Raw genomic sequence first — 21,658 nt, 5'->3', positions numbered from 1 at the left:
TGGCCAACCTTCCCTCTTTCTCTCCTTCTTTCCCTCCCTCCCTCCTTCCTTCCTTCCTTCCTTCCTTCCTTCCTTCCTTCCTTCCTTCCTTCCTTCCTTCCTTCCTTCCCATCTTTCCTTCTCTTCCTTCTCTATCTCTTTCCTTCCATCCCCCTTTTTCTTTCTCTTCTGGTCTCTTTTCTTCCTTCTCTCTTTCCTTCTTTCCTTCCCTCCCTCTTTCTCTACATCTTCCCCCTTCCTTCACTCCCTCTTTCCTTCCTTTATTCCCTTTTTTCTTTCCTTCTCTCCTTCCTTCCTTTCCCCTTTTTCTTTCTCTTCTGGTCTCTTTTCTTCCTTCTCTCTTTCCTTCTCCCCCTCTTTCTCTACATCTTCGCCCTTCCTTCACTCCCTCTTTCCTTCCTTCATTCCCTTTTTTCTTTCCTTCTCTCCTTCCTTCCTTCCCCCTTTTTCTTTCCCTCCCTCTGTCTCTCATTTCTTCCTTCTCTACCTCTTTCCTTCCTTCCCCTTTTTTCTTTCTCTTTTGCTGTCTCTCTTTTCTTTCCTTCCATCTTTCCTTTTCTTTCCTTTTCTTCTTCCTTCTTTCTCTAACTTTCCTTCCTTCCCCCTTTATCTTTACCTCCCTTTCTCTTTCTTCCTACTTTCCTTCCTTCCTGTCTTTCCTGGATTTTGACAGGGCGGGAAGGGGCGGGGTGGGGTTTGGAGGTGGCGTGAAGTAAAAGGAGGTAAGATTGGGGCAGAGGAGTGATGGAGCGTGGGGTTGCGTGTGTGTGTGCGGCGGTGGGGGGAGTGATGGAGTGTGGGGTTGTGTATGTGTGCGGCGGCGGGGGGAGTGATGGAGCGTGGGGTTGCGTGCGTGTGTGCGGTGGCGGGGGAGTGGGGTTGCGTGTGTGTGTGCGGCGGCGGGGGGAGTGATGGAGCGTGGGGTTGCGTGTGTGTGTGCGGCGGCGGCGGGAGTGATGGAGTGTGGGGTTGCGTGTGTGTGTGTGGCGGCGGGGGGAATGGGGTTGCGTGTCTGTGTGCGGCGGCGGGGGGAGTGATGGAGCGTGGGGTTGCGTGTGTGTGTGCGGCGGCGGGGAGAGTGATGGAGTGTGGGAATGAGTGTGTGTGTGCGGCGGCGGGGGGAGTGATGGAGCGTGGGGTTGTGCGTGTGCGTGCGGCAGGGGGTGTGTGTGTGCGGGAAGCGGCGCGGCGGGGCTTGGAGTGGGCATGGCTTCCGCAGAGGGAACGTTGGCTGGAAGGCTGTGTGCGCGCGCCAGGGAATTTGCGGCTGGGCGCCAATGCGCATGCTCAGTTGTTTTGCCATTTTGTGAGTGTGTTGTTGTGTTGTTTTTCATTTTGTGTAGATATGTTTGTACCTTGTGGGTTGTGTTATGGGCATGGGAATTTTGGTTAAGTTTTGTTGGAGGTTTTTTGAGTTTTGTTGTTTTGCTGTTTTGTGAGTGTGTTGTTGAGTTGTTTTTCATTTTGAGTAGATATGTTTGTACCTTGTGGGTTGTGTTATGTGCATGGGAATTTTGGTTAAGTTTCGTTGAGGTTTTTTTAGAGTTTTGCTGTCCCGTTGGACTCGCCTAACAGATTTATATATATAGATATATTATATTATATTGGTATTCTATTTGAACTGCAGCTCCCATCCATCCAAGAATGATTGGCCTTGCAATCTCAAACTCATTTGGGTCAAAGCAAAGGGGGAACCAGGTTCATCCTATATCCTTTATGGCCCAGAAGGCTTTGAGGTGGCCACTTCATCCCGGTAAAGTATTCAAGAACAAAGAAAAGGTGCAAAAGGCAGGTAGGAAAAAGGCCAAGCTCACCGTCTGCTCCTCCTCTTTGCTCTTGAATACTTTACTTGGATGAAGCAGCCACCTCAAAGCCTTCTGGACCATAAAGGAGAGAGGATGAACCCGCAGAGGTTCCCTTTGGAGGTGAAAGCCATGGCTTTGCTGAAACATGGCAAAGAGAAGGTATTTCCCATTTCCATCCTTCGTATTATAACCGTTGTAGGAAGGCAATTATTGAATTGCTTTGGGTCTCAGTATAAATAAAACAATGATAATGATGATGGTGATGATTAAAATGATAATGATTCTCAGTATAAATAAAATAATAATAATAATTAATAATTATAATAAATAGCTTGGGAGCAGCTTTGGGTTCAATAATAATAATAATAATAATAATAATAATAATAGGTCAGTATAAATAAAATAACTAATAATAATAATAATAATAATAATAATAATAATAATTCTATTCCATTCTCTCCCCCACCCACCAAGATCTGTATGTTTTCAGTGTCTTGGTCGGACCAGAATGTCATCCTAATCTACAGAGCATTTGAAGAATTTCGGAAACTCCATGTAAGTTTCCTTTTGTCCCAAATGGATCCAAAATCAAGATAATACTTTCCCTTTCCCCATTGAGAAGAGTGATATGACTAATTCCTCTTTTGCTTTAGGAAACCCTGAAAAGAAAATTCCCCATCGAAAGAGGGTTATTGAGGAATTCGGACCGGACTATCCCCAAGTTTCCAGGTAAAAGGGCTTTTGCAGGGTTTTTATGTCATTTAACGGGTTTTATTTATATATATTTTAATGGTCCTGTATTTAACTCCATTTTAATATTTGCATGTTTTAGTTTTTAATATACACATTGTTAGGATTTTTAGTTAGAGTTTCCATATATATGTGTGTGTGTGTATTGTATACATGTATATGTATATATGCATATGTGTATATGTATATGTGTATATATAGATGTGTGTATGTATATATGTCATCAGTTGGGGCCCCCTCCCCACAGCACCAACTGCTGCTCTGAGCCAGAGTGAAGAAAGAGGGGGCCAGGGGACAGTTCCACCTTGCCTCCTGTGCTATGCTAATAATATAATATAATATAATATAATATAATATAATATAATATAATATAATATAATATAACATATTGTATATACATATAATATTTATAATATTATAATGTAATACAATATAATAATATATTATAATTATATATTTTATATTACGTGTAATATTACTAATAATATTACAATATAATGGTATAGTACAATATAGTAATATATAATACTGCTATTGTTCTATGCTAATAATATAATATAATGTATGTATATATATCTTGTAAGTCGCTCTGAGTCCCCTATGGGGTGAGAAGGGCGGCATATAAATATCGTAAATAAATAAATATGTGTGTGTGTATGTGTATATGTATATGTGTGTATATGAATATATGTATATATACATATATATATGTATATATATACATATGTATATGTATATATACACCTACAGATCCACAAGAATACTGATCATGGAAGACTATCCTACTCGTCCAACGAGGGATCGCCTAAGTGAAGTGGATATATGTATATGGATGTGTATGTGTATGTGTATATGTAATGTGTATATTTTTGTTTATATGTGTATTTTTATGTGTATATGTATATAATTTGTGTACGTGTGTATGTGTATATTTGTGTGTGTGTGTATATGTATATATTTGTGTGTGTGTGTATATGTATATGTGGATGTGCATTTGTGTATATATATGTATACTAGCTGTACCCTGCCACGCGTTGCTGTGGCCTATAGTAAATCTTTTCAAAGTAGAGGTAGATATCTGGAGTATTATGAAAGAGAGGTACCTACCTATTCCTTCCCCCTTTTTCTCCCCCTTTCTCTCCTTTCTTCCTTCTCTACCTCTTTCTTTCTTTCTTTCTTTCTTTCCTTCTTTCGCTCCTTGGTTTCATCCTTCTCTCTTTCCTTCATTCCCTCCCCCTTGGGAGGGAGTGCATGGATGGGGCATTGGTGGGTGTGGGTGGGGCTTTGGCGTAGGGGGGTGGGAGGAGGAGGAGGAGTGTAGGGGCGGGGCGTCGGTGGGTGGTGGTGGGGCTTCGGCGGAGGGGGGATGGAGGTGCGGAGGGTGCGTTGGCCATTTGGCCATGTGCGCGCGCCGGGAACTTTGCGCCATTGCGCATGCTCAGTTGTTTTGTCCTTTTGTGAGTGTGTTGTTGTGTTGTTTTTTATTTTGATTCGATTTGTTTGTACCTTGTGGGTTGAGGTATGTGCATGGGAATTTTGGTTAATTTTCGTTGGGGGTTTTTTGGGTTTTGCTGTCCCATTGGACGCCCCTTACAGATTTATATATATAGATGTGTGGATGTGTGTGTGTGTGTGTGTGTGTATGTATATATATATATATATATATATATATATATATATATATATATATATATTTGTGTGTGTGTGTGTGTGTGTGTGTCTACTTTGTAAGGGATGCATATTAGGAAGAGGATGGCTAGCCTTCCTAGAAGGCTCTTTTCCTCATCTTCTTCTCTCTCTCAAAGGCATCCATGGGATCGTATGGAAGAAGCAGAAAGGGAGCCAATGCCTAAAGAACCTGAAACAGATGGAGGTTTATTGCCAGGAGATTCTGAAAACCAAGCCTCAGATCTCTCAAGGGGAAGATGTGGTCCGATTCTTTGAAGCCCGGAGCCAAGACCTAGACCCCGACTTCCCCCAAAACAGGTGTGTGGGTTAAACATTCAAATAGGAGGGCCAGCCTTTTCCTTTTCCCAAAATGGGGTTGGACTAGATCCCCTTTGGGGGACCCTTCCAGTTGAGACTTCTTCTCTGGAGGTTTTTGGCTACATAGGAAATAACTTAATTGAACAAGTTTCCAGTTTTAAATATCTAGGGGTTACCTTTCAAGCCTCAGGTTCCTGGAGATGCCACCTAAAAATGGCAGTTCAAAATGCCCTATCCAGTAGTAAAGCAATAATTCGCTTTTTTTACACCAAAGGTGGCCAGTATATACCAGCAGCAACAAAGGTCTTCCAAGCAAAGGTAACAGCCCAATTATTATATGCAATTCCGGTATGGATCACAGGCTTCACATCTAAAGTAGAACAAGTTCAATCAGGGTTTCTTAGAAAACTGTTTGCTGTCCCCAGCTGTGTTCCATCTGCTGTTTTAAGACTGGAATCAGGAACAGCCTCACTTGAATCACTGGCTTGGAGAAGGGCCCTAGGATACTGGATGGAGAGGGTGCACAAAGGGCCTGAAGCGGGATATACATATCTGATTCAAAAAGACCTCTTTAAATCCCACCGAATCAAAGTGCTAAATCAGAAACTCGGGCAGATAGGCCTCTCAGAGAATATATTGAGCAGTTTTGAGCATAAAAAGTTAATGCAGATCTTAGCGGAACGGATCAGTGACATAGACAAACAGGACTCAATGTCTCTGGCGCGCTCCACATGCTCTCCATTGAGTTCAGGCCTAACATTTAATTCTTTGGGAGGTGCCAAATACTTAGAAAATTTAAACATCCCAAAATTTCGCCTTGCTTTCAGTTGGGCCAGATTCAATGCCCTCAAATCAGCCATACTAGAGGGTAGATACAAAGGGACTGATTACGAACACAGAGTTTGCCCATGCGGGGAGGGTAAAATTGAAACTGTAATACATGTACTTTTTATTTGCACAATTTACAAGGATGATAGACTAAGGTTAATATCCCCTCTACTCACCAAGTGGCCAGGAAGATCCCTAAGTTGGTACTGCACTTATTTACTGTCTGATCTTGATAAAAGGGTAACGGAACAGGTGGCCAAATTTCTGTTTGCAGCGGCAAAAAGCCGCAAGTGCTTCATGAATAACCTGTAAAGGCTGAGTGTAACAAAGAGTACTCGGGAGACTTATTATTAACTTGCAATCAGTTCCTGTTTTAGATTATATAGACAGCCATTCATCCGATAGCGAATGGTGATACTTGTTTTTATTAAATATAAGCCAAATGTGATGTTATTAATTGTTTATTGTTGTATTTCATCATTCTACTCTCACTTGACTTAGCCGATGGTTTGTTGACCGAAATAAAGGCTACTGACTGACTGATATTTTTAGGGTTTTTAGGTCCTGTATTTACGGCTAATGTTATGTCTTTATTCTTAACAACAACAGCACAGCATTATTATATTGTGTCCTGCAAAGCTTTCGCAGGTGATACTGGAGTCCCTTGCAGATATCTCTCCATCCTTTTGCAGCAGCATCACTTTTCCTTCCGAAACGGGAGGTGGACAAAGAGGACCGCTTGCTCTCAGCATCACTGAACCCATCGTCTGCCCCACCTTTGCTTGTGTCGCCCCCTTTGAAACTATAGATCTTAAGGACAGACCCTTCAGAGCCCTGCGAGAAGAAGGCCTGGAAGTTCTGCTGAAGGACAGAACAGGTACGGAATCTGGACAACAGGTGCAGGGATTCCTCTTTGCAGAATGAGATTGTTATTATTAATGCTATTATTATAATATTTCTGGTGCTTTTTATTTTAGGCTGGTGGCTGGTAGAAAACAACTGCAAGCAACTGGCCTGGTTCCCAGCCTCCTTCCTGGAGGAGACTGAAGACGGAACCATGATGGAGGAGGACAGCGAAGAAGGCGAGCCCTATTTGTATTTTGGAGACCTATTATTATTATTATTATTATTATTAGTATTATTATTACTCCTGCATGGACTGGGTAGCTCTTGGGGTCTTCTCCAACTCTGGGATTCTATTACTGGATGGCCTCTTTCAATTCTGGGATTCCATTATAATTATTACTCCTGCATGGACTAGATGGCCCCAGGGGTCTCCTCCAACTCTGGGATTCTATTATTATTATTATTATTATTATTATTATTATTATTATTATTATTCCAGGGTTACTGTATTATCTCACAGAATCCTATGAGGCCCAGGAGGAGGATGAGCTGTCTGTGAAGTCAGGGGTCTTGGTGGAAGCACTGAAGAAGCCGGACAGGGGCTGGTGGCTGGTTTGGTAAGGCAATCTGGCTGCTCACTGATCTGTCTGGACAGACTCCATTGGACCACCAATTTTGGCAGCCCCTTGCAAAGGAAGTAGACTAGATGACCTCAAGTGCAGTCCCTCTTTCGCTGGGTATGGAATGCCAGAGCATTGTGGGATACTCTGAGCAGGTCATCACACTATTGGGGAATTGCAAGACTAATGACCCTAGAAAGTCATGAGTTTTGAATAGAACCGCAAAGGTCACCCAATCCAACCCCTTTCTGCCATAAAGGCTGCTGCATCACACTGTTGGCTCATGTTCAGTTTGTGCTTGCCTTCCTTCCTTCTCTCTTTGTATATGTGTGTGTGCGCGCGCGCGCGTGTGTGTGTAGTTAAGCCATAGCCAATATTACTTCCCTCAATCTACATATTCCTCTTGATGAAGCCTAGAGTCACACTGGCATTTTTGCTGCATCACACTGTTGGCTTATATCCAGGTTATGGATATAAGCCAACAGTGTGTGCACGTGCACACCCACACACACACACTACACACACACACACATATAAAGAGTGATAACCCATATTACCTCCCTCAATCTACATACACCTCTTTCATCATCATCATCATCATCATCATCATCATCATCATCATCATCATCATCATTCCTGTATGGACTGGATGGTTCCAACTCTGAGATTGCACCATTATTATCATAATTATTATTACTGGCCCTTTGAGCTGCTGCATTGTGACCCTTGTACTGATCAATAAGGGGGATGAGTTTTGATATTGGGGCTCCTTTGGCCTTCCAGGTACAACGGAGAGCGTGGATACGTCCCGTCGGCCTTCCTCCAACCGTACAGAAACCCACACCGCAAATTCCTGGCAATGGGGGAAAGCCAACAAGGAGAAGCCATAGGAAAACCCCAGAATTTCTCTGGGATGGAAAGCAGTCGCTTGAGTCTTGGCAAGGAAGCTCCGGACTCTGTGGATCCTCCGCGTGGCTCCCCTTTAATGCCTCCTCGCCCCTCCATCCACGAAATGCTCCAGAGGTGTTCAGCTGTCACCAAGAGAGCCTTGCAATTGCCTCTGCCTTCTGCTTGGAACTGAATGGGCTTCCAGAGCAAAAGGGAAAGCAAACCAGGCATCTGGGATGGAGAACTTCTGCATATTTTCAAATATGTATTTTGTAGAGATATGTTTTAATATGTATATTTTATATAACATTTATGTGTTTTTAGCTATGTTGTAATGCTGAGATTAATACACACACACATATATATCTATGAGAAAAACTGATTCCCAGATTTTCTAAACTGGCCAAGGAAGAGGGATGTCGGTAACTGAATTAATAGTGTCATAGAGGGAAGAGAATGATCCTTAATGGGTGTTGGGACTTATTATTTAACCGATGCCAATGCATGCCTTTTTAGGATCAAGGAGGTTGGACTAGATGGTCTGTAGGGGTCCCTTCTGACTCTAGAAGTCTTTGACTCTAGTCCTGTTTCTCCATAAAATCTGCTAATGTCTATGTGGCTGGATAGCCATTGGTCAGGAAGGCTTGTATTGTGTCTTCCTTTATGGCAGAAGGGGGTTGGACTGGATGGCCTTTGAGGGTCCCTTCCCACTCTAGGATGATGATGATGATTATTATTATTATTATTATTAAAGAGGCTGGGCTGGACGGCCATCTGTCAGGAGGTCTTTGATTGTGTCTCCCTTCATGGCAAATGGCAATTGGACGCAATGGCCTTTAGAAGCCCCTTCTGACTTTAGCTCAAAGTGGGGCTTAACTCATCTTGTGAACTCAAATTAAATAATTCTAATTCAATCAGGAGGGGAAAAAGGGACGAGAGAACATGCACAAAAAAAAAGAGAACAGGGGATGAAGACATTCCCCCTTTATATGTATATATATAAAAATAAAATAAAAACCTTATTGTACAAATATTATCATATCCAACATTGGCAAGAATACAAAAACAGTCCTTTGGCTGCATTTGCCACTTGCATCCCTTTGGGGGGGGGGGGGGGGTCAGGCCTCCATCTGATCTTCTTCAGACGCATCTGGAAGCTTCATGTTTTGCCACAAGAAGTCAACAAACATGGAGGCCTGCAGGAGCCGGTTCAGCCTCTGGAAGTGGCGCTCTGTGGAGAAAGAAAACCTTGAATGAGGCTGAGAACACAGCATCATGTTTTTGAAGCAGAGGCTGGGTAGCCATCTGTCAGGGGGGCTTTGATGGTGCTTTTCTTACCTGGTCAAAGGAGGTTGGACTGGATGGCCTTTGGGGGGGTCTCTTCCAACTCTAGGATTCTATCCTTCTCTTGAGGTTTTTAAGCATAGCGGAATGGGATTATGGCAGAATGGCCATCCTTTGGGAGGGCTTTGATTGTGCCTTCCTGCAGGGTGGGCTTTGATTGTACCTTTCCGCAGGGCAGAAAGGGGTTGGACTGGATGACCATAGGGGGTCTTTTCCAACTATATCGTTCTCTGATTCAATGTGTGTGTGTGTGTTAATAGAAGGGAAACCCAATTGAGCCCATGAAAGAGCCACTTGCCTGTGTAGGGCAGCAGGGACTCTACTGCTCCCTTGACCCCTTCATACTGCAGGAGCGACTCAGGCGCCTCGTTCTTGAGGAGGATCTCCAGCACTGTCTGAGCTGCAATGCAGTTCCGGGAATTGGTGTTCCACTCCGCAGAGAACTTCAGTACAGCCTCTGGAAGAAGAAACAGAGAGAGTAGTGGGTGGTGAAGGGGTAATTTCCAAAAAAGAGCATTCAAAAAATGGTAAAGCAACAACAACCGCAGCAATTTAGCAGATCAGAAGCTTCCAGCGCCAGCAGCAGAGCCACTGAACTTCAGTCATTCAGTAGAGTCAAGCTTTAAAAGTTACAAAAGAATTTACTGAAAGAACTACATAATTAGCTAAGAAAGTTAACATAAGGCCTAGCTATCTAACTAACTAACCCGCAGCAGACATCTTGCCTTTCTCCATGCTCACAGCAGAAGAGCCAAAAGTAGGACTCAGGGGCTTGGTATGCGCTCAGAAAAAGAGAAGTAGCAGTCTAACAAGCAAAGTGATAGGAGGAGGGAACAGAGAAACAGATAAAGAGGCCAATGGGCTGAAAGCTTTCCCCTGGCAACCTAACTCATCTGCCCATCTCAGTCCTTGATTTATTTTATTTATCGTGTCAGAAGTGAATTGAGAATATAGTTATAATGTATTAAAAAACCACAAACAAACAAAGTCCTCATTGAGGACTGCAAGCTTTTACAGGATGTGGTTGAGCTCCAACATGAAGACCAGAAAGAGGAGATGTGGCACATCATGAGAATCCAGGCTATCAATCACAATCACACTGACATTGGAAGCAGCATCCTAAAAGTGGCTAGTTGTGTCCGCTTTGGTTCACACACCATTCAAGGAACCTTCTTAGCATGAGAGCAACCCACCTTTCTGGTCCTTCCGCAGTTTGGTGATGTTTTCCACCAGGCTCTGGCGCCCGTTGGGCTCCTTGAGAATGGCTGATGGAGACAGGAAAGTAAAACAAGCCAGTTAAGAGTATGCTAATAGGGACAGGATTCTATGGAGCCACTTTTGAGGAAGGTGGAAGCCAAAAGCACGGTAAGGAAGAAGAAATCCTCCCAAGGTGGGATGGCTGGCTGTCAGGGCTTAGATTGTGCTTTTCCTGCCTGGCAGAAGGAGACTGGATGGCCCCTGGAGTCTCTTTCAACTCTGTGATTCCATAATAATAATAATAATTGTTGTTGTTATTATTATTATTATTATTATTATTATTATTATTATTATCAGTAGTAGTAGTAGCAGCAGTAGTAGTAGTATTCCTGCATGGACTGGATGGCCTTTGGAGTCTCTTCTAACTCTGGGATTCCATCATCATAATCATCATCATCATTCCTGCATGGACTGGATGGCCCTCGGGGTGTCTTCCAACTCTAGGATTCTATTATTATTATTATTATTATTTACAGTGAGAAAGGCGGGGTAGAAATGAAGTAAATAAATACATTCCTGCATGGATTGGATCTGCCCTCGGGGAGTCCTCTCGGGGAGACAGGGCAGAATATAAATAAAGTGTTATTATTTATTATTATTGCCCTTGGGATCTCCTCCAACTCTGGCATTGCATTGTTATTATTCTTGTATAGACTGGATGGCCCTCTCTTCCAAATCTGGGATTCTATGACTCTGGGGTATTGGCTGGTGAGTTTTGCCACTGTATTTGCCAACAGTAACTATAACGATAATAACAACAATAATAATAATATAAATTCTTATTTTTATTCTCATATATTGAATGTTCTAAAATAGCGATCGTATGGTCCATGTGCAGGCATGGGCAAACTTGGGTCCTTCTACAGCTGTAAGGAATTTTGGGAGTTGCAGTCCAAAACACCTGGAGGACAGAAGTTGGCTCATGCCTGGCTCCTCAGATGACCTCTCCTTACCCTTGATGACGCTGAGGACTGTATGGGGCCGCCCCATAGAGAGGGCCAGGGCTAGGGCCTGCGGGTGCCTCTTCTCATGCAGCAGGTTGGACAACTCTTGCTCCCTAGCAGAACAAGGAAGGAAAAAGGGTCAGGTCACATGGCCTTCAGAAAGATCTACGGACACTGACATCCCCCACCCCACATCATGAGAAACACTGTCCAGCAGTAGAACTAACTGCCTTGGAGTTTCCTTCTTTGGAGGCTTTTAAACAGAGGCTGGATGACCATCTGTTAGGGGGTGTGTGTCTGATTTGTCTGTGTTTTTCCTGTATGAAGACAGAAGGGGGTTGGACTGGATGGCTCTTCGAGTGTCTTCCAATTCCAGCATTCCATGATCTAGTCCTTTTATGCAGAGGCTTGATGGCTGTCTGTCAGGAGGGCTTTCACTATGTTTTCCTGCCTGGCTGAAAGGGGTTGGACTGGATGCCCTTTGGGGGCCTCTCCCAGTGGAGTCTCCTACTATGGAGGTTCTTGAACTGAGGCTGGATGGCTATCTGTCAGGAGGGCTTTGAATGGGGGGGGGGGAACCTATTTTCATGTGACACACCAATGAGCTCTGACACATAGTTTGGAAAGCTCTTGATTATGGGAAACCACATTCGCATGAAGGGGATGCATGCATCTCATGCGCTGCCAAAGGAAAAAACTCACTTCAGGATCTCTTCCTCCCGCTTCGTTTGCTCCTCTTCAAGCTCTGCTTGGGTGATATCCTTTCAAAGACAAAGAGACAAAATAAAAAGAAACAGAAACAGGCCAAATGGGTCAGATGATGCTTTGGGGAAAATGCAGATGGAACACCTGAACCCCCTGGAATCACACTGAAGTTTTGGGGGTTTGACACAGCAGCCAAACTTAGACCTCATTTTCAGTTTATCCCATACAGTATTACAAGTATCCATAGCAGCCTCCTGTCTCTGCCTAATGCAACCACTGCTCCCTATTTACGGTGCACTTATCTCTTCATGCATTAATTAACTCAGGCGCGGAGCCATTATTCACTCCCACAGACGAAAGGGGAAATGTCAACTTCTCTCCAAAATCAGAATCTCCTCAAAACAGCATGGGAAGAAACTCTGCTTGAAATGGCTTTTAACTATTTTTTAAACAATGGATTTTAGTATAATTTTAAAGAGTATTTCAAATATTTTTTAAAAAATTCCTTCTTTTGTATGGTGTTAATTGGCCTTTCTTCATCCCCTTGGGAAGCCCTTGTGGGACATGGGAAGTGACACAAAAAGCATGAAATAATAATACACTCAATAATAATAATAATAATAATAATAATAATAATTATTATTATTATTATTATTATTGAGGTCATTATTATTTCATGGGATATACATTAATTATTATAATAATAATAATATTGCAATTTGTCCCCACAGTACAGTATAATCATAATAATCATAATAATTGTTATTATTATTACTGAGGTCATTATTATTTCATGGGATATACATTAATTATTATTATCATCATTATTATACTGTACGTGGGGACAAATTGCAATATTATTGTTTTTATTTCATGGGATATAAATATAAAAATATGATTATTAATACTACTTATTACTACTAGTACTATACTGTGGAGAGCAAACTGCATTATTATTGTTGTTATTATTATTATTATTTCATAAGATAATAATAATAATAATAATAATAAATAAGTATTTATATCCTGTTTCTTCTCCCCCAAAGAAGAGACAAACCAGCTAACACTAAAAGTCATACAAGATGTACATTAAAGCCCATAAAGCATAAACAAGTTAAAATACAATTAAACCCAGGACGACAACAACAACCCAATTCCCAAAATATATTCTGAAAATGTGTATCAAAAAGAAGCACCAGTACCCAATTAAACCTCTTGAGGTGTTCCATCTAAATCAGTGGTTCTCAACCTGTGGGTCCCCAGGTGTTTTGGACTACAACTCCCAGAAATCCCAGCCAATTTACCAGCTGTTAGGGTTTCTGGGAGGCGAAGGCCAAAACATCTGGGGACCCACAGGTTCAGAACCACTGATCTAAATGAAGCAGGCTGAATCTATGAAAGCTCATGTTACAAACACCTTTCTTTTGGTTTGCTGCAATTTCAATAGGTTTGTATAGTCTTCCAGAGATGTAGTCCAATGCTCAAAACATTAATACTTCTGAAAACTGTGGATTAACCAACTTATTTTAAAGGGCTTTGTAAATCTGATCAGGCACTTATCTCAAACAGAACATGTTAACAATGCCATAAAGTTAGTGGTGGAGAACCAACTCAGTAGATTCTTTTTCTTCCTCCCCTTCTTATTTCTTTATAACTTCTGGCAAATATTCCTACAATATTTTCACTTACTCAAAAAGAAGTCTTAAAACATGCACGCACACATACACAAATATATATACATACAAAAGGTGTCTTAAAAACACACACACACACACATATATATACACAAATACATATATGGAATATCTATCTATCTATCTATCTATCTATCTATCTATCTATCTATCGAATGCTACACGCTGCTACAGAGGCCAAATATCCCTACAATATTTTAACTTACACAAAGGGTGCTTTTTTTTGTCATGTCAGGAGCGACCTGAAAAACTGCAAGTTGCTTCTGGTGTGAGAGAATTGGCCGTCTGCAAGGATGTTGCCCAGGGGACGCCCGGATGATTTGATGTTTTATCATCCTTGTGGGAGGCTTCTCTCATGTCCCCGCATGAGGAGCTGAAGCTGATAGAGGGAGCTCATCTGCATCTCCCCGGATTCGAACCTGTGACCTTCAGTCCTGCTGGCACAGGGGTTTAACCCACTGTGTCACCGGGGGCTCCCAGTGCCTTAAAGGGTGCCTTAAAACATACATATAAATATATAGCATTATTGGCTAGTCTGCATTCTGCAATGGAGGCCAAATATTCCTACAATATTTTAACTTACCCAAAAGGTTCCTTAAAACATAAATATGAATATATAGCATTGGCTATGGTGCACTCTGCTATTTTAAACTACTTTGAAAATAATAATAATAGAGGATAAATGGATGGATCTAGTTCCCTAAAGAAACGGACAAGGAGCATCGACTGGCCTCATTCAGAAACGGCACCTATTTATTACAATTTCTTGATCGGAAAGAAGGAAAGAAGGAGGGCAGGGAGGGAGGGAGGCTGTTCTAGCGAGGTCTGACGATGAGGACGATGAGGAGGATGAGGAAGAGGAGGATGAAGAAGAGCAGGCAACAGCACATCCAGCCTATGAGGGCTGCCTGGGGGCTGTTGAGGGGCGGAGGCTGTACCTTCCAGAGCAAGACCTTTGAGTCGCTGGAACCGCTGGCCACCGTATTGTCCTTCTTGTTGGCGTCGAGGCCCCACACCTTGTCCTTGTGGCCCTCCAGTGTCTTCACGCACTCGTTGCTCTTAACCGTCCACAGCTTCAGCAGGCCGTCTGAGCCGCTGGGGAGGAAAAGTACAGAGAGACGGTCAGCATGGCTGGACTCGGGGGACTGATCGGCTTCATGTGTCCAAATGCAGTGGCTTGCTGTAGGCGAAGGATGCCAACTTATGCGGCTCTTTCCCCTAACCACCACAGAAAATATATCTCAAAGTATATATCCCAAGATAATATATAATCTCACAATTGCTAAGGCAATAGAAGTCTGGAGCAGACTCTGTCTCTGGAGGTCTTTAAGCAGAGGTTGTATGGGCATCGGTCAGGAGGGCTTGGGTGGTGTTGTTTTGCCTAGCAGAAAGGGGTTGCACTAGATTGCCTTTGAGGTTCTCCTCCACTTCTAGGATCCAGAGTCTGGTAAGTCTACTTCCTTGGAGGCTTTTAAGCACAGGCTGGATAGCCATCTGTCAGGAGGGTTTGGATGGTGTTCCTGTGTAGCATAGAGAGGTTTGACTGGATGGCCTCTTCCAACTCTAGGATTTATCTGTGGCTAAATAGCCAATTTCTCCCAACTGTAGTCTATTATATATCTATCAGATCACTCTCTCTCAATCTCATTGACCTACGTATCTATTTCTATAACTATCAAAGCTATGGTCATCTATCTGTGGCTGGATGACCATCTGTTGGGAGGGATTGTATGGTGTCTTCTTGTCTGGTAGAAGGGGGTTGGACTGGATGGCCTGTGTGACCGCATTTCTGTGTACAAACCCACACGATCTCTTCGATCCTCTGGAGAGGCCCTGCTCAAGCTCCCACCTCCTTTGCAGGCGTGATTGGTGGGGACGAGGGAGAGGGCCTTTCCCAATGGTGGCCCCCCGACTCTGGAACTCACTTCCCAGGGACATTAGACATGCCCCAACGTTGGCAGTCTTTAGGAGGAGCCTGAAAACGTGGTTGTTCCAGTGTGTCTTCCCAGAATAAGGAGAACTCTCAGCAATATGTCCTCACAATGCACTTTAATACTGACTTAGGATGGACCATGCTCCCTCATTTCTCTCTGAAAAATCCTATCCTGGTTATATTTTACCTGTTCACGTCAGCATATTTTCAATTTTAATCTATTACATTTGGCCCGGCCATTTTTAAAATTGTTTATGTCACTATTGATTGTTTTTTGTTTATGTGATTTATATGATTTGTATTTTATTGATTTTTTATTGATGTTGTGTTTATTGATGTTTTGTTTGATGTATTTTGGGCTTGGCCTCATGTAAGCCGCACCGAGTCCCTTGGGGAGATGGTAGCGGGGTACAAATAAAGTTTATTATTATTATTATTATTACTCTAGGATTCTATGATATACCCATGAGCTCTCTCTCTCTCTCTTTCTCTTTCTCTCAATCATATCTATCTGTGTATTGTCAAAGGCTTTCATGGCCGAAATCAATGGGTTGTTGTAAGTTTTTTGGGCTGTATGGCCTTGTTCTAGAAGCATTCTCTCCTGACGTTTCACCTGCATCTATGGCAAGCATCCTCAGAGGTTGTCAGGATGTAGGCAAAACATAGATGTAGATGAAACATCAGGAGAGAATGCTTCTAGAACATGGCCATACAGCTCGAAAAACCTACAGCAACCCGTATCTATCTATCTTTCCAGTGCAAAGATATAACATTCTGCCCATTTTTAGAAAGAGCTAAACAGTTTTTCTGCTTTGGAATCTTTTGCCAGAAAAAGAACGATCTGTCTGAGCAAAGAAATGCCATGTTTCCAAGGGAGAGTTAATACCTGCTCAGCACCTGTCCCCCTCGGCTGATGAAGATGATCTTCAAGACAGAGGCGTCATGGCCTTCAAATGTCTGGAAGAAAGAAGGAGAAGAAGAAGAAAAAAGCATCACAAAGGGTCATCTTCCTTACCTGCCCCATTGAGGAACAACAAAAACAAAGATAATGATAAAAATGGACTTCCCACCTCAAAAACATACAGTGAAAAATATTATTATAAACTCGTCAATCTATCCTATTAGGCAGTTTCTCCATTCTACCTTATTCTCTTAATTTTTTTAATTCAATGTTCAAAACCCAATGATGTTTGGACTTTTCCCTTTTCCCCCTTTGTGAATGATATAAATGTTTCCCACCCCTCTGAAAAAAATAGTGAGTGACTTCTCCTTAATGAAGCAAGAGAACTTTGTCCGTTTCTGATCCAGTTTGTAGAATTTTTGTGATCCAATTTTTCTTTTAGGAGTAGTTCTTGTCAGAAATATTAAAATATTTTTAATTACAAAAATGTGAGTCAAGTACTGAAGGGGTTAGATGGATGCAATGACTCAGCAAAAGCTGCAGTTCTATATAAGCAGGTGTGCCTGTAGCTTAGTAGGCCTGTGTTAGTTTGCCTCAGTGGGAGAAAGGTCTGTGAGAAGGCGTCACAGTGTGATGTAGGCCTTAGTCTGTGAGAGAAGCCTCTGTGTGAGGAGTGACTTGAGAAACCGCAAGTCGCTTCTGGTGTGAGAATTGGCCATCTGCAAGGACATTGCTCAGGGGATGCCAGGATGTTTTGATTTTTTACCATCCTTATAGGAGGCTTCTCTCATGTCCCCACATGACAGAGGGAGCTCATCCACACTCGCCCCAGATTTGAACCTCTGACCTGTCGGTCTTCAGTCCTGCCGGCACAAGGGTTTAACCCATTGCGCCACTGGGAACTCCTTCTGTGTGAGGTAACCCTCAGTATGAGAGAGCCTCATGTATAAAACTGTATGTAAAGCTAATGTGTGAAGCTCCTCAGGAAGTTTGGTGTGAGATTCTGTGAGAGCAAAGCTGTTAATCTGCATGAGAAAAAAGCCCTGTGTGGGAGCAAAGAAGGGAGCATAAAGGACTTTATTTGTGTTATGGAATCCTTTGTTCTTGCAAATAGTGCAACCATATTATTTTTTTACTACAAAGAAAAGCCTCCTATAGAAGAGGTAACATTGGTCTGTGTGTTTTTTGTTCTCTTTATCACTTTGGGCTACTGGTGCTGGGTCCCGCTGCTGCTGATAAGCTACTCTGCTGTACATTTATGACGAGGGTCTTTGTTAATAAGCCCACTTGCCCAAGAGTTCTATAATTAGAGAGTAGTCTTGCTGCAATAATTTCTGTACCTGGGTTGAAAGGGTTATTTCCTGCTTAATTGTGCAGTCCTTACTTTAAAAGTAGTTGTTTGACTCCAGAAACTTCACTTTTGTGGCTCAAACTAGTTTGATTTGGTTGAGACCTTATGGGATATTCATTGAAAAACTAGAGAAAAATCTGCTGCAGGATGTCCTGCAAAAACAAAGTTTGTGCAGTTTAATAAACCTTTTTCCATTTTTTATGATAGAACCAATTAGGAAATGACATTTATAACCCAGGACCAAAAATTGTGTTACATAGTGTAATAGGAGCAGAGGACATGGAGATGAACCCAAGGGCTTTACCTTCAAGCAGCCAAACTCCTGGAGATCCCAAAGTTTTATGGTGCCGTCGGCAGAAGAAGTGGCCAAGACCTGGTCCACTGGGGAGAACTGGACGCACCAGACACCGCGCTTGTGGCCAGAAAAGACCCCCAAAAGTGTGCAGTCTTGGCAGGTCCACAGCTTTGCTGTTCTGTCCTGGGATCCAGTGGCAATGAGCTTGTCGTTGGGAGAAACTGCCACACTGTTGATGTCCTACAAGGAGAGGAAAGAGCTGTCAAGCAACCAGGGACACACTTTGAAGCTGCTGTCCACTTCTGGTTTCACAAAACAGGTCTCTAGAGACTCATTGATCCACAGGAGACTTAAATATGGTGGATACACACATCCATATACATACAGGCAGTGTCCAAGTTATAATCCAGTCAGTATTAGAAGGTTGTTCTTAAGTTGAGTTTGTATGTAAGGCAGAACAGGCATGTTTTCTTAAGTGTAACTCCAGCCAATACACACACATACCTACCTACCTACCTACCTATCTATCTATCTATCTATAGCATAGGAAAGGGATAATGCCCCTTTAGTGTTTTTGTTTTGCTGTCTTTGCCTCTTTTCAGAAAAAATCCACCCTGTAACCATTGGATTTTGGAAAATTTGACTTGTTATGAAAACAAGGATCAGAGATATAGCTTCAGTGGAGACCCCTTTCCCCCATGATAACTCTTCCAGGAGTAAATTTCCCTTCCAAGGGGGAGATTTCTCTCACTTCCTGTTGTCTTACCCGTTCTTAACTAGGAGCCGTTTATAAGTCAAATGTCTGTAACCCAGGGATTGCCTGTATATACATATATATTGAAAATAATTGTTCTCTTGGGACCCAAAAGTGGTGGAAAATGATGGGCGGAGGTGTTATTTCCAAAATTGCATTCAAAGATAATAAAGCAGCAGCAACAACATTAGCAGCAGTTTAGCAGCTCAGAAGTTTCTAGTGCCAGCAGTAGAGCCACTGGGCTTCAGCAATTAGAAGAGCAAAGTCAAGCTTTAAAAGTTATTGATTCAAAGAACTACATATATAGATAGGAAAGTTATCACAGGGCCAGGCTATCTAACCAACTCACAGCAGACATCTTGCCTCTCTCCATGCTCACAGGAAAAGAACAAAACTGAGGACTCAGGGGTTTAGCATGTGCACAGAAAAGGAGGCAGATCCTTGACAAGTATCACTCTAACTCTAATAGGAAGAGAGAGGGAAATTTATTTATTTATTTGCAGCATTTGTGTACTGCCCTTCTTAACCCTGAAGGGGATTCAGGGCGGTTCACAGTGTTGGCAACAATTCATAAAAACAATTCATAAAAATTTATAAAAAACAGTATAAAACATCGAAATTGACCCTTCCCCGATAAAACATTAAATATTGTTAAACACAGCACATAAAATCACATATCACACAAAGACATAGCCGTTGTCTGTTAACAGTCCTGGGTCATTGCACTTTCAATTTTCACTTTAAATATTCTTATGATGGGCTGAATAGAAGACAGGCAGAGAGACCAATAGGGAAAGGGCCAACTAACTCACCTGTCTATCTAAGTCCTCAATAAGGACTACAACCTTGTGAAGGATGTGGCTGAGATCCAATAGAAAAAAACCCCTCCATACCTGCTAGAGAACACTGAGGATACTTTATAACCATGTACCTATTACACTAAGTAACATTCTCTTTAAAAAAATCTGTTAATGGTTTGAAAGTGTTATTTCCTTTTTAATTGCACGGTGCTTACTTTGAAAGTAGTTGTTATACTCCAGAAATTTCATTTTTGTGACTGCCACAAACTGTGTTGAATTAGTTGAGACTCTATGAAACATTCATTGAAAAACTAGAGCAAAATGTTTTTCAGGGTGTCCCTCTCACAGAAACAAACGTTTTTGCAGCTTAATAAACTTTCCCCATGTTTTTTTTATGATAGAACCAATTAGGAGATGACATTTATAACCCAGGAACAAAAACCATGTTATGTATCGTTATTATTATTTTACTCCACATTTTCTCTCTACAAACGAGACTCAAAACAGTTTACAAAAGAATCAACTATCTATCTATTTATCTTTGTTATCTATTTATCTTTGTATCTATCTATCCATCCAGAGCTCTATGGGGTTGGCTGGAGGCCTTCCATTCACAAGGTCCTGCTTTCTAAATGCCAATTTACCTTGTCGTGTGCCTTCTCTGTCACATGGGCCTGAAGGATCACGAGGTCATCGTCCTCCTTGGCAGGAAGGGGGTCGGGGAGAGGCCACACTTTGATGGTATGGTCCTGGCTGGCGGTGACCACAAAGTTCTCTTTCACTCTGGAAGAAGAAGAGATTATCAAGATGGATAAAAGAGAGGTCAGGAACAATGGAGCCACTTGGGCAAATCATTAAACCCCCTTCGAACCCAGTATTATCATTATTAACAGGGAACTTTGCTGCAGAGTGCAGACCAGGTATGAGCAAACTTCACCCCCCCCCCCCCCACCAGGTGTTTTGGACTTCAACTTCCACAGTTCCCTGGCATGTGCTCCAAAACACAGGTATGAAGAGGGGGACCAAGAGGCCAGTGGGGGAAGAAGGGATTTCCCTTTCGACTCACTCATCTGCTTAGCTAAATCCTCCATGAGGACTATAAGCTTGTGCAGGATGGGTGCAGTAAAGGATACCCAAAGGTGGTTTTGCCAGTCCCTTCCTTGTTGTCAATGCCTTTCCTGGCATTTGTTCGTCATTTCCTATCCCAGTGTGTTTGCGTTGCAAGGAAAGATTTACGATACCTGGAACAAGCAAGAGCACCCACTCCGTGTGCGTGGCCCAGGCCCTGGGCGATGCAGTGGACCGTGCCATCTTTTGCCATCAGCCAAATGCGGACACTTTTATCCTGGAAACAGAAGACAGGTTGGGATTTACAAGATCACAGAACTGGAAGGGTCCCCAAGAAGCCATCTAGTCCAGCCCCTAGGAGCTGGGAGTTGTCAGGTCTCTGTCTGAAGGTCCAGAAGAGCAGATTTTGGGGGCCCAAGAATAAAGCTGTTATAGCAACATGGGGATCCAGAACAGAGGCCAACTACATCATGAAAGAGATAAGGTTTGGGACCATTTTTCTGAGAAAACATTGCCTCATAAATCACCCCATTAGAAATAGTGTCTAGGGATCCTAAAGACAGTATGCAGTCAGCTGGTTGGACTTTGCTGAGGTTCCTTTTGCTTCAAGGTTTTAATCTCTCCTTTTTCTGCTTTCCTCCTCAGTCATATACAGTAGAGTCCAACTTGTGTATACATCCCCCTCTCTCTATATATATACTAGCTTGGGTACCCGCCATTGCCTGCGTTATTTGAAAAAGTCAGTTTTTAATTGTGCAAAATGCATAAGGTTGTGGGTGAACTACAACTCACATTTTGCCAGGTTAGCCCCCAAAAACTCCATCAGTACTTAAAGTTTGTTATGTTGGGCAAGTTTGCTGTGGGTGCATCATGCGTGCAGTTCAGTGTG

General features: G+C 42.5%; 2 protein-coding genes across 2 annotated transcripts in view; one reads left to right on the top strand and one right to left on the bottom strand.

Moving 5' to 3' along the window:
• The first annotated feature begins 1,898 nt into the window (after positions 1–1,898).
• NOXO1 (NADPH oxidase organizer 1) lies at positions 1,899–8,756 on the top strand. Its single transcript, XM_067473678.1, has 8 exons — positions 1,899–1,964; positions 2,280–2,360; positions 2,459–2,534; positions 4,361–4,541; positions 6,062–6,246; positions 6,347–6,451; positions 6,715–6,832; positions 7,619–8,756. Exons 1-8 carry the CDS (start codon positions 1,899–1,901, stop codon positions 7,914–7,916), a joined length of 1,110 nt encoding a protein of 369 aa, XP_067329779.1. The 3' UTR covers positions 7,917–8,756.
• The window catches only part of TBL3 (transducin beta like 3), a 25,638-nt gene continuing 12,672 nt past the window's right edge, over positions 8,693–21,658 (bottom strand). The window contains exons 13-22 of the mRNA XM_060786523.2: positions 20,943–21,046; positions 20,346–20,484; positions 18,157–18,387; positions 16,487–16,557; positions 14,606–14,762; positions 11,971–12,029; positions 11,278–11,381; positions 10,261–10,332; positions 9,366–9,524; positions 8,693–8,954 (exon numbers count right to left, since the gene is read on the bottom strand). Of these exons, the coding sequence (XP_060642506.2) occupies positions 8,842–8,954; positions 9,366–9,524; positions 10,261–10,332; positions 11,278–11,381; positions 11,971–12,029; positions 14,606–14,762; positions 16,487–16,557; positions 18,157–18,387; positions 20,346–20,484; positions 20,943–21,046 (1,209 nt within the window). The 3' untranslated portion in view covers positions 8,693–8,841. The remainder of the gene's footprint in view (positions 8,955–9,365; positions 9,525–10,260; positions 10,333–11,277; positions 11,382–11,970; positions 12,030–14,605; positions 14,763–16,486; positions 16,558–18,156; positions 18,388–20,345; positions 20,485–20,942; positions 21,047–21,658) is intronic.

The sequence above is a fragment of the Anolis sagrei genome, chromosome X, assembly GCF_037176765.1.
Source record: "Anolis sagrei isolate rAnoSag1 chromosome X, rAnoSag1.mat, whole genome shotgun sequence".
In the NCBI taxonomy this organism is placed as follows: domain Eukaryota; kingdom Metazoa; phylum Chordata; class Lepidosauria; order Squamata; family Dactyloidae; genus Anolis; species Anolis sagrei.
The sequence above is the reverse complement of the archived record's forward strand: the minus strand, read 5'-3'. Positions and strand labels throughout refer to the sequence as shown.